This window comes from Rhinolophus ferrumequinum, chromosome 6 (assembly GCF_004115265.2).
Source record: "Rhinolophus ferrumequinum isolate MPI-CBG mRhiFer1 chromosome 6, mRhiFer1_v1.p, whole genome shotgun sequence".
NCBI lineage: Eukaryota > Metazoa > Chordata > Mammalia > Chiroptera > Rhinolophidae > Rhinolophus > Rhinolophus ferrumequinum.
In genome coordinates this window covers 63,203,939-63,219,945 of record NC_046289.1, presented here as the reverse complement: position 1 = coordinate 63,219,945, position 16,007 = coordinate 63,203,939, and the positions used below count along the sequence as shown (strand labels likewise).

The 16,007-nt window shown below is 36.0% G+C and overlaps 2 protein-coding genes across 7 annotated transcripts in view; one reads left to right on the top strand and one right to left on the bottom strand.

Annotated features, from left to right (window-relative positions):
* The window catches only part of TMEM87A (transmembrane protein 87A), a 35,664-nt gene extending 23,545 nt beyond the window's left edge, over positions 1-12,119 (bottom strand). For 2 of the 4 annotated variants that reach the window (XM_033109710.1, XM_033109711.1), the window contains exons 1-6: positions 11,904-12,119; positions 10,581-10,641; positions 7,643-7,728; positions 5,086-5,199; positions 3,234-3,287; positions 3,104-3,148 (exon numbers count right to left, since the gene is read on the bottom strand). In XM_033109710.1, coding sequence (XP_032965601.1) covers positions 3,104-3,148; positions 3,234-3,287; positions 5,086-5,199; positions 7,643-7,728; positions 10,581-10,641; positions 11,904-12,059 — 516 coding nt within the window. In that variant the 5' untranslated portion in view covers positions 12,060-12,119. The remainder of the gene's footprint in view (positions 1-3,103; positions 3,149-3,233; positions 3,288-5,085; positions 5,200-7,642; positions 7,729-10,580; positions 10,642-11,903) is intronic. The other 2 variants (XM_033109708.1, XM_033109709.1) reach the window with 2 other exon arrangements.
* Positions 12,120-12,241: 122 nt separating this feature from the next.
* Positions 12,242-16,007, top strand: part of GANC (glucosidase alpha, neutral C) — a 61,123-nt gene continuing 57,357 nt past the window's right edge. The window contains exons 1-2 of one of the 3 annotated variants that reach the window (XM_033109705.1): positions 12,242-13,178; positions 14,974-15,036. In XM_033109705.1, coding sequence (XP_032965596.1) covers positions 13,150-13,178; positions 14,974-15,036 — 92 coding nt within the window. In that variant the 5' untranslated portion in view covers positions 12,242-13,149. Of the gene's footprint in view, positions 13,179-14,973; positions 15,037-16,007 lie in introns of those variants that run through there. The other 2 variants (XM_033109704.1, XM_033109706.1) reach the window with 2 other exon arrangements.

Here is a 16,007-nt window from a genome sequence, read left to right as displayed (position 1 = left end):
ACAACAAAAAATACAATCTACAACAATTTATCCAGACCAACTGCATAAAATGCTTTAAATCAGAATATTCTTTGTGAGGAAAGAGAGAAACTCAATCTTATTTTCTTGGGACCATAAATTGCTTTAACTGTTCTTCAGAGCACTTCGGCAAAACATAAAAAAAGAACTTAAAAATCACGCATATACTTGGACCCAGCATTTCCACCTCTAGGAATTTAGGCTAAAGAAAATATTATAGCTGTGCACAAAGATATAACTAGACATTATGAATGTGACCTTATGTATAACAGTAAAAATCTGGAAACCCAGTGCATGTCAACTAGGAGCTAATTATACAAATCACGGTAAAATCAAATAGTACACAGCCATAAAAAAGGTGAAGTAGTGCTCAATGTACTAATTTGTTAAGTGAAAAGAAAAATTATACAGCAACACCTAAAATATCTCCTTGGGTTAATATGCATGTGTTCTGCGTAATCACACAAATGAAATTACAACGGATTTTTACTTTTAAGTTGTAGATGCAAAATGTTCACCAACATGGAATTGTTTTGAAACCAGAAATAAAGATCTAAAAACAAATATATCTACACAAATGTTGACTACAACACTGTTCAAAATTGAAAGATAATGAAACATAAATGTCCAATAATAGATAATTTGTTAACATATTGCAGTGCATTCAAACAATAAAATATTATGCAGTCATTTAAATAATGATGCCATCCAATGTTTACTGAACTGGAAAGCTGTCCATATTATATTGCTAAGCTAAAAAAATTGCAATACATGTTGTAAGATTCCCATTTTTAAATAAATATAAAATGCAGAAGACAAAAGACTAGAATATATTTATAGTTTCTGTGATACATTTTCTTTTTTTCATTTATGTATATTTTCTAAAATCTTTATAGTAAATATATACATACTAGCTTCAGTATGTATATATATACAGAAATATATACAGACTTCATTTAAGTAATGAAGTCTGCGATGCATAAATCATTTTTAGATTAAAATTCTGTACAACTATAATTAGGTCAGGGAAAGTGACCTAATTAGGTCAGGGAAAGTGAGGACACTTCCAAAATGGCAAAATAAGGACCTCTGAAAATACCCTCATCCATAAAAGCAGTAAGAACATGGGCAAAAACTATCAAAATCAATTTTTTTGGAACTCTCAGAATTAACTAAAGACTTGCAACAATCCTGTAAGCGTTTCCTCAATAAAACCAGCTAAATCTTGGTAAGAAACGCCAGCTTAGGGTATTTTTGTTCACCTCAATCATCCCAGGCCCGGTCCAAGCTCCTAGAAACCAAAGCACTCACAACTATAACGGCTGTGAAAAACAGCAGTTTGGCAACCACTGGAAAAAACAAGTTTGGAGGTCCCCTAAAGACCAATTGCCAGAGCTACCTACCTGGCAGGTGCTGAAAAGCTCCATTCCCAGGGCTTATCTTTTATATGACCTGACTCAGAACTCATTCAGTGGGAAGGACGCTGCCCTCAAGGCACTCTCAAAAACCCTCAGCAATTGAGAAAGGTCCCAGCTGCCTGAGCCAATGCTACTAGGTGGGGCTATCGAGAGGCTGACTAAAAACTTCAAAGGAAAAACTGGAACTGAGATGTCCACTGGGATTTTAAAAAGCTCCAAAATATTCCTGGAAATCCAGAAGGCCAGGAGTACATGCAGGCTGTGCATGTATGTATGTGCTAGACTGTGCACATACGTCCAAGAGACACCTGAGCAGGCCCTAACCACACTCCTCTGGCTGATCTTAAGGTTCTGCACACGAAGTAAAAGCTAAGGCAGAATTTTAAATTGTGAAAAGATGCCAGACATCAGGCCACAAAACTGCATGACTCCGTTTAGATGAAATGAACAGAATAGGCAAATCCGTAGAGACAGAAAGAACAGTGGTTGCCTAGGACTGGGGAAAGGATGGAATGAGGAGTGACTGCTAACAGCTATGCCGTTACTTTTGGGGAGATGATGACATTCTGGAATTAGGCAGCAACTGGTGGTTGCACAACTTGTGAATCTACTAACAATAACTGAAGTGTATGTTTTAAATGGGTAAATTTCCAGGTATGCATATTATGTCTTAATAAAGTTGTTATAAAATTAAAAACTTTTAATCAGTTTTGTAAAAAGCATGACTCAACATGTATAGCTATCTTATTTCCTCTGTATTTTTAACTGACAAAAATTTGAGAAATTAAGTTATTGTGAATTAGAAAGTGAACTGTGAAAATTTAAGGCATATTTATAGTCTTCAAATCTTATTTCAATTTTCCAAAATCTCTTCCAGTTATACTCTATTACAAGATAATTTTAGATGGAATTTAAGGTTCTTTCTTAAAAGTTTCTTCCTATTTGTAAGTAATATTTGAGAAAAATAACCGGAGCCACTTCAAAATGCAGTTGGAACTGCTACCCCAGAGAAGGTGCCTTACCCGTCTTACTCCTCCAATCTTTGGAATGGGCCGAAATAACACTGTATTCTAAACAACTGATTGCAAAGCTAGCAGAAAAGCAGACAGCCAGACTATCAGACTGAAAATTAAAGACATTCTTTACAATTAGCAACACCATGTACAGCTAAAGAATATTTTAGCTTATTTGCATCTATAGACATTCCTTGACTTATTACCATCAATAGAAATTCCTCCTTTTCTCTTCTATTCATGTAATTTCCCCCCTTCCTTTTCTCATACATGCTCCTTGCCTTCACCTCCTCATAGGAGGACTATTTGGGTTTCTGCCTGAATCTGTGCTTCTCAGAACTGCAATTCTTTCTGGAACTCACATAAATGCTTTTGCCTCTCATCTTGGCTTTTTATTTTTAGGTGAACATATTTATGGCGTGAAAATTACAAAAACAATACAGAATGAGTAAGCAAATATGGAAAATACAGAAAACATAAAGAAGAAAGTAAAAATAACTCATAATACCATCCAGGGAAACCATTATTAACATTTTGGTGTTACTTTCCATTCTTAAGTTTCTTTTTAAGTGTTAGCATACCAAGATAATTCAAAACACACAAACATAAGAAAACTGAAATATGTGTTCAATGCCCCAAATTCCCTACACTTACAATTTTTTCTCCAGTAAATGTAAGATTTGTTCCATTGTCCTTAGCCTTTGAACATTAAAAAAAAAGAAAAGAAAATTAATTCAGAATTTTTACTTTACTATCAGAAATATTTAACAAGGAAAATAATTACCTCCTGTTTTTCTCCTAATAGAGGCAATCGATGCACAAAATCCCCAGAAAAGCTCTATGAAAGAAATATAAAAAATTAAAAGATATATAATAGTGAAAGAAAAATGTAGCTCAAAATCCACAGAAATGGTTAAGCAAAACACATTTTAAGAGTAAATACAATAACACGGTAATAACAGACAAAAGATTTCCAACAACAAAAAAAGTGAGTAAAACCCTGATGGGAACTAAAAATACTACCAAAGCAAACTGACCACTCAATTCTTCCATAAGAATTATAGATGTCAGAATGATGAAACCTTACATGAAAGATATCTTATAGTTCCCTCTTGTTCTACAGGTGAGGAAAATGTGGCTCAAAGCTATAAAGCTTTATGTAGAAATGGCATTTGAACCTAAGATTCTTAACTCTTGGGTCCACTGCTCCGATCACCACACACTCAATACCTATAAAAACCCTACACTAACTGTAACATTCACCTTCCCAGTCATCAGCAGATGAGGCATTCTCCTTCTGAGTAATTAGAGCATGTATTTCAACTCTGTTACATTAGATTGGAGAGGGACCCTTACCAATAGGGGGAGAGAACAAGACCCTGGAAAGACTGTAGCAGATCTAACCTTGGACAACAGCATACAACAGGTAGCTTTCCTAATCAAATCCAAGAAAGGCCAACCAAGCCTCTGAGCCTGGTGGTTAAATTTGGAGAACCAACAGAAAAACCCCTACTCAACATCACATTGTTCCTAAATTTCCTTTTCTGCCATTTAAAAGATACTTTCTTTTCCCTCCAAGTCCGTAAAACCTAAGCTATGACAAGAACTGAATCCTTATAGTTCAACCATCAATTATTTCATTTGTTTTTCAATTACTATTAAAGACTTATCAATAAACTTTACTTCTAGCAACTAGGCAAAAAACCTAGCTTTCTGTGAACTCCTAGCCTCTTCAAAGCAATTTGCTAAATATTCTGAAGCAATATTTAAATGCAGTAAAGACAAAGGCTATAGTTACAATAACTATTTTCAACACCTATAAAACATACAATTTTTCTTTCAAAAATTGGTGTCAGATCCTATTTCTAAGAAAAGAGAATTTTAAAATATGTGTGAAATTCAACCCTTTGATTTCAGGTCTGTAGCAGTAAAATCTAAAAATGCTGATTTTTCTGGGGACGTATCAATTAAATGAGATGACAAAGGAATTAAAAATTGGAGGTTTCAAATGTCCATGAATGGATGAATAGATAAACAAAACAACGGAGAACCTTACTTAAAAAGGAATGAAATTCTGATACGTGCTATATACTCGATGAACCTTAAAAACATTTTGCTAAGTGAAGGAAGCCAAACAAATGTATGATTCTCCTTTTATGAGATACCTAGAAGAGTCAAATTTATGGAGACAGAAAGCAGCATAACTGTTACCAGGGATGTGTGTGGGGGGGCGGGGGAGGGAGTTGGGGGTGGAAGTTACTGTTTAATGGTTATGAAATGTGCCTTTGGAATGAGTAAAAAGTTCTGGAAATGGTTAGTGGTGACAGTTGCACAACAATGTGAATGTACTTAATGTCACTAAATGGCATATCTAAAAACGGTCATAATAGTATACTTTATGTTATGTATATTTACAATAAAAAAAAATTGGGGGCTTGCTTTTTACACACACAAAAAAAGCACAACCTCTTTAATGAGATGAATATGTAAGTGGCTGGCTATGCACCTATCAGACATGCTTCTAACTTATTTCAGTCAGAAGCAAGAATTGAGGAGTGGGAAATAAATATCACCAAAAAGACAAGCATTACATGTTTCGCCTCTTCTATTTCCCTCCATCCACCATCAAACATTACCTGTGTCTTAAAGAGTTCACTGCAGTTCTGGAACAACTTTGATGACGTTTGATATTTCCCAGACAAACCTTTTTTTTCCCTAAGATTTTCCAGATATGTCTCCACTTCTTCTGACTGAAGAAATAGAGAAAATACAAAGTATTTAACTTATCTTTCACAAGTAAGATATTTAGAACATATCGATTGCCTATACTACAAATACAGTTTTGTGTTTACTATTTTAAAAATTAACAGCACCAGACAGACTCTATATAATAGTATGCAAAACTCTAACAATATTAAACTCAAAAGTACAGAATTCCAGTCTATAGCTCACAAAGGGTAGTTCTTCTAAAAATTCTAACAAGACTGGAAAACTGTCAGATTCTAAAGGGTTTTATCACAAGAAGATATATTTACAAGAGTTACTTGACTAAATTAATAACACCAACAAAAAGATATACTTGTGTGCTCACAAGCTAAGACAGAACACAAAATTATTGAGCCAACTGTTGATACTCTGCAAAAACTCATTATTTTTATGGCTTCCTCCATCAGTTCTGTGTATATTTCTCCGATCTCTAACAAGCCTAATCTTGCCCTTTTTTCCGAGCTCCAATTTCACATCTCTATTTGCCTCTCATTTCCATAATTTTGTCCTGTGGTAATCCAAAATAACTTTTACATTCTTAACTTGTACTACCTATGAAGACTGGATCTGTTAAGTTCTCGACCAGTTTATTACAAGTTTCAAATAGATGCCTTTAACTGTAAATTCAATTAGTGATGAGGAGAAAAGGATCACCAAACAGTATCTCCAACCATATTCTGTTGATATTATTATTTCTCTCTAAATTCTTCAGTCCTTTTAGTCCTCCTCCTATCAATCCTACCCAATGTTATATAACAAATGCAAAAAACAATTACCAACACGACAAAAAGATCATTTAAACCCTAATACTAGGCTGAAATTCCAAATGGTTAAAAGGTTTGACTGAATGCTACACAGTTTTTAAAGACCAATCAGATTATCTTTGAAAAGAAACCTTGAGAATAGTAGGAGAAATGTAATTTTAAATTTTTTTGAAAAAAGAAATGATGCAAACAGAGGGGTGGAAACAGAACGGAACTGGCCTGAAAAATCACCCTTGGAGCCATAAATGTTCAATGCTTAAGTAGTATACTACGGCAATTCTTAAACCATCCTCAGCATGTTATTCGCCTTGTACTGACTGTGCAAAAATAATGATGGGGAAAACGGCTGGCTGCCCCTTATCAGGAACCAAGGCAGTGGCGTCTAGCAGTTGTTGTATTCTTCAGTCACAAACTTGCAGTTAAAAATAAGCCAATTTTACATAAGAATGTTCTTGAAGCAGTAAAAATTATTAAAGTTATTAAATCTGGACCCTTGAGTACATGCCTTTTTAGTATTCTATGAGACAAAATAGGAAGTATGCAAAATACGATAAATGACTGTCTCGAAATAAAGTACTTTGCGACTGTTCTGACTTAAAGCTAAACTGTCCTCTTTTTTAATTTACTTGAAAGAATGACTGATAGTTATTCGGACTTGGTTATTTGGGAGATATTTTCTTGAAAATGGGCAAAGGGAGGCTGTCAATTCAAGGAAGACACCTGACAGCATTCATTGCCAATGATAATAAAATTTGAGCTCTCAAGCAAAAACTGGAATTTTGGAAAACTTGTATATGCCTCGCTGAGCTTAACAGATTCCGATACTTAAGGAGTTTCTGATGAGACTGAAGGGTGATGTTAACACATATAATTTTGAGTTAATTGTAAAATGAGTTAATACTAGTAAAGTTGATATAATTCAACCAACCAATATTTTCTAAGTGACCAACGATGTCACAAAATCAAACATGGGTAAAAGACCATTCAAAGTGCAAGACACACCAATTTATTTTTATATAACTGAGTAAAAAAAAAAAAAAGGTCACTGATAGGGTTTCAGATTCCCCATTGCAACTAACCTTTAAGAAATTCCACTTGTTACATTTTAGTATAGAATGAAAGAATATCCACAATTATCTGAAAACATTTTTAAAATACCATTCCCTTTTCCAACTACGTATCTGTGTGAAGCCATATTCTGTGTATATACTTCAACCAAAATAACTTTATTGCAATACACTGAGTAAAGGACACATAAGATTCCAGTTATCTTCTACTGTACTAGACATTAGATTTGCAAAAATACAAAATAATACCATTCTTCTGTTTTTTCTAAAAGTTACCTTTCATTAAAATTTTCTATATTACTACGCAATGAGTTTATTATTGCTATTTTAAAATTAATACATATTTCTGTATCTTCTCAGTTTTAATTTCTAATATAGTAACCCACAAGAACAAAGGCTTTTTGGAGTCTGTAATATATTTAGGAATGTAACAGGATTCTGAGACCAGAAAGTTTGAGAATTGCTGGTACGGTAGGTCTGCAAATTGGGAAGCATGCATTCTAGTTTCAGCACTTCTCCACAGCTACATGAAACTCCTTCCTCTATCGGGTTGAGACCTGATGATCTCGAAAGTCCTGTAATTTTATGTTCCTTACCTTGAAGCTGTAGATTTCATTGTAACAATCAGCACTTTTCAGATACCAGGTTATATTCAAAGATACATCACAAGATTCTCCATCAACTATAAAAGAAGAATCTTTGTAAATAAAAGATCATTCCCAAACAAAGCACTTTTCCTAAACTGTTAATCCACATCCCATTTATTTCCTGCTTTCCCATTTATTTAGTACTTTGATACTCAAAGACCATCCTTTTCTCTGAACAGAAGGTAATGAAGTAGTATGCGGAAAAAGAACTGGACATTCTTCAGATAAGATTAAGTATTGTTATCCACAGAAAGAAACGACAGTTAAGCAGTTTTTAACCTTTTAAAATGTGTATCTATTTTTATGCTTTAACCTAAATTTCTGGTTCTAAGTTGGGAAAAACCTGGAAATGATAAAGCAGTCCTAACTATAAAACCAGTCTTCTATTATATTACCATTCAATATTTATTGAGCAGAACACTTAAGTATATTAATACAATGCTAAAAACGAGTGTTAGGTCAAAGACGAGAATGAGAGGGAGCAAATTACTTTAAAAAGATTACATTCTAGTTGGAGAGATAAGGAATAACATTAGGGATGTCACAAGGCATTATTCAAAATAGTTCCACTGAGGGAATAATTCAGGGCTTATACCTTGAAAGGTACCAAGATTGGATAGAAAGAACTATGAACAAAAAGCAAACCTGGCTAGGGAAGGTAGGAATAGTGGCAAATGCAAAAATAAAAGCGTATTAGTTTCTTTTCAAAACCCACCTTAAGAGAGACCTCAATTAAACTTCATGAAATCATAAAAGCCTCATGTAACTCATTAAACACATTGAGAACACAATATTCTAGTAGACCAAGGCATTAGTCTGAAGACCTAGCAGCGTAAATATGACTGATTAACTGTCTCACCTCGGGGAAGTCAGTATTGCTGTTTCTTTGATTCTAGTTGTTGAAAGGAAAATATACTAGAGATACCTACTTTATGCAAATGTGACAAAAATAAACTACTGCATCTAGGAACCTACTTTTGGTTCTTAACAAAAGCAGCACAGCTAAAGTTATAACCTTTCCCTTTTCTTTGTTTTAAATAGTTTTCTCAAACTAATTTTTAAGTGACATACTTTTACCAGGCTCAATTAAAACATACAAAAATCTGATGTGTTCAATAGAATTTATGGGAATGATAAAAAGGATATTGCAACCTTGCTATGAACTATTCAGAAGAACCACACAGAGACGGGATTAATTAAACAAAAGCCTGTAAGAATTCCCCAAATCAGAAGATTTGCAGAGAAATTTGGCTACAAAAATACTTTTTATGTTAAAAGACACCATTTAAAACTTCAAATGGATGGCTTTAAGAGATAATGAAAATGGTCCTGTCAATTTTCTAGAAAGCTATATAACATACCCACAAAAGAATAAAATTAGAGACAAGGTAAATATTAGAAAGCACAGAAGTAAAAGATAATGTAAATTTTAAGGAGCCACAAATCTCCAAAAACAATGAAATGTAGACAATTCAAAATATGCAGCCTATCTAACTTGGCAAAACACCACTAGATCAAAATATAAATGAGGAAAAAACTACCTACTAAAAAGAAAGAATAGCATACAGGCTGTGAGACTATTCCAAAAGACAAAACACTGCTACCCCTAAAAGCTACTCTTACCTCACAAGAAAGACCAGTGTGTCAGAGTAGATTTGATTTAGATCAAGTTCAAGTCATTAGTCAGGGGATTATATTTTCATGGACACAATATATTCTTCATAGAAATTGTACCTGCCCCCTTCACCCCCAGTAGAATATAAACTCAGTAAGAGAAGGGACCTTTTCTAACACTTCCCTGCTATCTAAAACAGTGCCTGGCACACAGTAAGTTTTTAATAACTTACTAAATAATTAAAAGAATAAAATCATCCAACTATAACTTCCAACTTTACATTTTCACGGAGACAGATATGCATAGAAGCCACATGGATGACCTGGATTTTTATCCCTGATCTTGAAATGGAGCTGCCCATGATAATTTGTTCCCTAAAGTAAAGCTAGTTTCAGAAATAAAAGGAAGCTTTTCTTTAATACACAATGGGATATTCTGGATTCAGATACAGTGGTTTTTCCACTGGACCGACTGGTTTTGTTCTATATAATCCCTATTTCCTGATAATATCTTTGAGTTTCCTCTTGCAAAGATCCAAGTGGTAAAATACTCCTTTTGTAAATAAAAGATTTACTGAACCTATTCATTCAGAGCCAATGGTCTACGTATTCAGTAAACATCTAAAAGGCACACAAAAGCAAAATCAGTGGTAGCTCTGTAATGCAAAAGATTAAAACACCATGCAGGCAATCAACCAACGTAATTTGTCTAACTATACAGCTGACCATTGAACGTGGTATGAACTGTGTCGGGTCTACTTATACAGGGATTTTCAATACCTGTAAGTGTTTTCGATCAGCAGTTAGGAGTTCATGGATGCAGAGGGCAGAATGCATGCACTGATCTATACCATTTTATATAGGGGACTTGAGCATCCACGGATATGGGTATCTGCTCCCTGGAACCAATCCCCTGCAGATACCGAGCGGCAACTAAAGTTTTGTTGGCATCAAAGTTTATACGTGGATTTTCCACTGTGCAGGGAGACGGCACTCCTAAATCCCTCACTGTTCAACGGTCAACTGTATATTCTGTAAGTATACAGAATAATTATTTTGTTTTTTGGGTGTTTACTACAAGATAAATATTCTGTATACTTACACACAAGTAAATATTCTGAAGATTATTCAGTGAAAGGACCTAGTAATGGACTATTAAATTTCAGGACTTAAATTTCAGAGTAAGTCATCAGAAATAGAAAACAGGTATTTTAAAAGTTTAAAGATTACTCAAAAACTCAAAACAAAAACTTCATGAAATGCAAAAACTCACATTTCAGAAAGATAGTGGTATTTTTGAAGAGGATCTTTCCAAAACTAAAATAATTTTTCCCCTGCAAAGATAAAGGAAAGAGAATTAGCATCAGATCACTTTAATTCCCAAGGCAGAATATACTTGGTATAAAAACCTAAATTTATGAAGTGTTCGAGTTAGTTTTATTAACAAAAAAGACATCAATATCATTCCTTTTAGTAAAATTCAACCATATCCAAACTGCAGGATATTGAAGCTTGATACATTTTTCCCCACAGGCCATGAGGCATGGACTCTAGAAGGAAGGCTGCTAGAAGGCTCCATTTAACTTAAACCTTCATGGAAGATACCCCTTAATCAGTTCATCCCCTTCACTCACTAATCACTGTCCAGGATAATCTATCATTTCTTCAAAGAAACTATTCTATGAGCAGATAGCTAGATTTAACTCATTTTAGTAACAAGTAAATACCTAAAATTGAGAACCTGAAGATCTTCACCAAATGAACAAAGGCTTTAATGCTTGCCATATAAAAGCTCAAATAAGATTTGGACATAACAACCAGGGAGCAGAACAGAATGAAACACAAAAAGGCCATCGTGATTTTAACAGGACTAATAATGCTTTTCGGCATTTCCTGCCTTCATCTGACGTTTGTCTGCTCCCAGGACTACAGCTCTTACCCAGATGAAGTTTAAAGGGGGGCAAGGGAGGAGCAGAAAGGGTAAACCGCTCTAGTTAATTGTCCAAAGGAAAGACTAGCCTATTATCATACCAATTTTAGAATACTATTTTTTGCATTTTAGCCATGCTCGCATTCGAATACATTTTTTAAATGCTTAGACTTCCTAATCACACAGCAAAGCTTAGAATAATCTTTTCAAAGTTCAAACGAAATCATACAACTTCCTAAGTAGAATTATCCAGTAACAAAAATAGTGCAGAGTAAAAGAAAGACGCCTATTTACATATCCCTCATACGAAACCCAGAGTCATTGGATTCTGTGAAACTCCAACTGAATGAGAAATCACTCTCCACCTGGGTATACACCAAGTTTACACGTCTCAGTCAGGAATTGAAAGTTCTCTGACTTTTCTAAGAAACCGCTCCACCACTCCTCTCGGCTCCTGAAGTTGCCCTGACATTCCCGCTAATCTACCCTCATGAACTTCAAGGCTTTCGCCTTCATAGAGGTGGGTCCCTGTTAACCAGCAACACAGACGCTCCCGGAGATCCCACCCCTTTGGAAGCGGACTTTTGCGGAACCTTCCTGGACCCCTTGGGCCGCCGTAGCCCCACCCCTTGCTCCTCTGAGCTCGGTTGCTCCGGGAACACTCACCGACGGTATTGGAATATGCCACTTGGATCGGTCGGCTGCAGCGACGGGTACCGGTCCTACACCGGAAAGCGGCAATGGGGACGGATGAGCCCCCAGAAGAAGAAGAATAACAGGCAGCACCTGAAGCCACGCAGCCGCCGCCATCTTCACAGCCATGGAGTGCCTACCGACAGCATTTCACCTTCTTCCGGTTCGTCCCGCCCTCTTCCGGCTCTGCTCTGGGGGGGCCGGATCATCCGGGTCCTCGAAACCTCGCGAGGCTCGTTTGTTTTGCGACTCAGCGGCCCCTCCTTCCGATAGACGTCACTGCTTGATGTGAGGCTTTAGACATACTGCGCAGGCGTCATCTCGTCATAACCTGGTCACCTTGGAGAGTTAGGATGATCGCCAAAAGCCACCTCCGCCTCTGTCGGCTCTACTCTCTCCCAGCCCTAAAAGGGTTTGGGGACGAGGCAAGCACCGACGAGTATGTAGTGTTTGGCTCTCTCTTCCCGCCTTTCGCTCCAGTCCTTTACATCCCTTCCAAGTCAAAGTCAGACTTCGGGACTGAAAGTCTGGGAAATCCGTAGTCTGGCTGCCTGTTTGTTTGGCGTCTGGTAGTGAGTTCTCGGTTTCCGGAGGTATTTAAGAAAAGAATGAAATTTGGTGGTGGTGCAGTATAAGCGATTGCTAAACTGGATGGTGTAATAGATAACCTCTTTAAAAAGCCCCTTCTAGCCCTGAAAAACATGATGCTACAGTAGTTTGGCCAGAGTACATAAACCTCCAGCAAAGACCCGTCGACCCTTTCCACTCAAAACTAAAAACGGGGAGAAAGTGTACCAGTTTTAAATATATATGGCATACTGTCACTGAGATAGACCCGTAGAAGCTTAGCCCAAATCCGGCAGGCCATCTCGATTCTCACGCTCTTGAGTTTTCATCCTGTAGGTCTCTGCGTACACGCCCCCTGGGCTGCAAAGACAGTTTCGGTTCCTAATGAAAGCAGTTCTTCATCCGTCAGTCATCACGAAGAACAGTATGCGAAATAAATCCCGGTAGAAACACTTGTTTGGCCCTGGAAATACAGGAAAAACAAGAGTCGATTTGTCACTCCTTAAGGACCTGGAGGGGACTTCCCATTTCCAAGAAACTTGAAGGTGATGAAGTGCTGGTGGTAACTTAGAAAGAGGCCTATTCGCGTTTTGAAAAGATCGCACGGGTCCTTGGCTTGAGAGCCAGGAGCCTGTGAAGAGACTGGAAAGCCATGGAAGCAGCCGGGAAGGAGGAAATCAGGTAAAGGCCCAGTGGTCGAGCAGGTTCTGGCTTTGAAGGTTTTATTGAATGTTTGATTGCACTTCTTATTTGCATGTTTTATATTTGTGCACTTTATTGTTTTTTTCCTCAGCTCCCCAGGAATTAGTTGATATTAATAGCAAGACCCTCATAAAATACTTTCAGGATGGTTAACAAAATTGGAAAAGTTGTGATCAGAACTCTAACACATGAATTTCAAGCACGTTGCTTACCAAGTTCAGCTGTACCCACCTCTTCCCATATTATTCCAGAGCACATTCTTCAAAGCTGGAAAGAGGAGACTGCAAATTTTTCTACTCTTTGCACACTTGATTAAAAGAAAAGTGACGACAGAGTCAATGAAAGATTTGATTACCTTTTTAGTATGACCGAGTGTATCTGTCTGGACTTGTTTTCATAATATTTTGAAATTGGTGTTCAATCATAGCTTCCTACATAATCATGGGCATACTGACCACAGCTGCATTCAGCCACAACCTCTGCAAGCCAATGTTTTATTCTTATACCCCGTAGTTGTTTTAATTGGCATATGTTAAATACATAATCTCAAGTAGCAATATACATAAATCTTGTTCATGGTTTATTCTAGAAACAGCTATTTTGGAAACTTGGTCTTAAAAATCTGATATCTAGGTTATCAGCTTTTTTTTTTTTTTGGTTTCAGGTGTACAAAAACAATGTAATAGACATTTACACACTTCACAAAGTGATAACCCTCTCCCCCATTCTTCTACCCCTCTGACATCATAAGTAGCTGTTATAATTCCATTGACTCTATTCCCTATGCTGTACTCCACATCCCGTGACTATGTATATATATTTATGGTTGACATTCAATATTATTCATCTCCAGCTTCAGGTGTACAGTGCAGTGGTCAGACATCTACACCGTCCATGAAGTGGTCTCCCTAATAAGACAAGTGCCCATCGGACACCCTACAAAATCTTTATAACATTATTGATTATATTCCCCAAAATGTCTTTCGTATCCCCGTGTCAGTATTGTGGCTACCAATTCATGCTGTCTAATCTCTTCCCCTTCTCCCTCACCCCCACCCCCTTCCCATCTAGCAACCCTCAGGTTTTTCCGTATATCTCTGAGTCTATTTCTGTTTAGCTTGCTCATTTATTCTGTTCTTTAGATTCCACATATAAATGAGATCATATGGTATTTGTCTTTCTCCATATGACTTATTTCACTTAGCATCTTCTTAAAAAGCTAACCATTTTTCTTCTACAGCTGTCTCCATTCTTATTCTAGCACCTTGCACATACCTGTATGATAGTATTTGTCAGGTTGATTTGTGATTGTTGGTTAGGCTCTCGCAGAAATCTTGAACACAGTCCTTTATATCTTCCCCAGGGCCCAGCAGTCAGTTAGAATATTCTGAAAATATTTTGTTGAATAATAAGTACGAGGGTTGTTTTTGTTGGTTTGATTTGAGGTTTTTGTTTGTTTTTGCTCCTTCACATGTTACTGTTGTAGTCATAGCCTTCACTCATTATTTTAAAAGAATCCTTATTCATAAGTGACAGTGCTCTTTTCCTATTGCTTTCAGAGTAATCCCAGAACTTGATGTTTTGTTGTTTACCTTGGATGATTGACAAAAGGATCATACTCTGCAGCACACATGTTATGATGTTATATTATAGCATACAATTTTGCATTGGAGAGGTTTATTTCCCATGTTCATACCATAGTTTAGAGAAGGTACAAAAATTGGATTCACAAACTCTGGGTGCATTAACTTTCTTAAAATGTCTGTTTCTTTAGTGTTGAAGATGAAGCTGTGGATAAAGACATTTTCAAAGACTGCAGCAAGATTGCTTTCTATAGGTAAGAAGTGGAAAAGTATTACCTAGATCAAAACATTTCTGACAGTATTTCAAAACTGATGTTTAATCAATTTTTGATATATCATAGGATTTCAAGGAAAAAGTCAATTAGGAAATTCAGTGATTAAGGAATTTATCAGATAGAAGCCATTCGCCTTTAACTTTATACACTTATTACTGTATTATTTAAATTTTTCAGTAAACAGGCATTTTATTTTGAAAATCAGTGTTTTTAAACTGTTAAGTTAAAATTTTATGTCTTTGCAGAGATAACATGTTTCCATAGTTCAAAAATTAATAATATAAAAAAGATGTACATTGGAAGTATTATTTCTATTCCTTTCCCTTTCCGCCCCTTTCCATATCTTGTCCTTGTAACCAGATTTGGTGATTTCTTATTAATCCTTCCAGTATTTCTTTTTGTGACTACAAATATTCTTTTATTACCACCTTTCTTACACCAAGTAGCTTTCTGTATACACTGTTGTGTGCATTTTTTTTCCTGCTTCATAGTTTATTCTGAAGAGCTCTGCATGAATATATAGAGATTGTCCTATCTTTTTACAGCTACATAGTATTCCACTGGGTAGAAATAATTTATTCAGTTTTTCTCATACTCCTAGACTTTTGGGTCATTTTCAATCTTTTGCTATAATAGCACTGCCACAATGAAAAGCTATATGTATATGTCATTTCCTACACATGCAAGCATATTTATAGGATGAATTTTCAGAAGTGGGATTACTGGGTCAAAGAGTAAATGTATTTGAAATTTTAACTATGACCAGATATCCCTCCATAGGGATTATATCATTTTTTACTTCCATCACCACTATATAAGATTGCCTATTTCCCCAGTGCCTTATGTGGTCCTGAAATTGAAATCACCAAAAAATTGTATCATATATTACAACTTTCTAATTTATTCACACTGCTCGAGAAGAAGAAAATTATATCATTTTCATTCTGAAC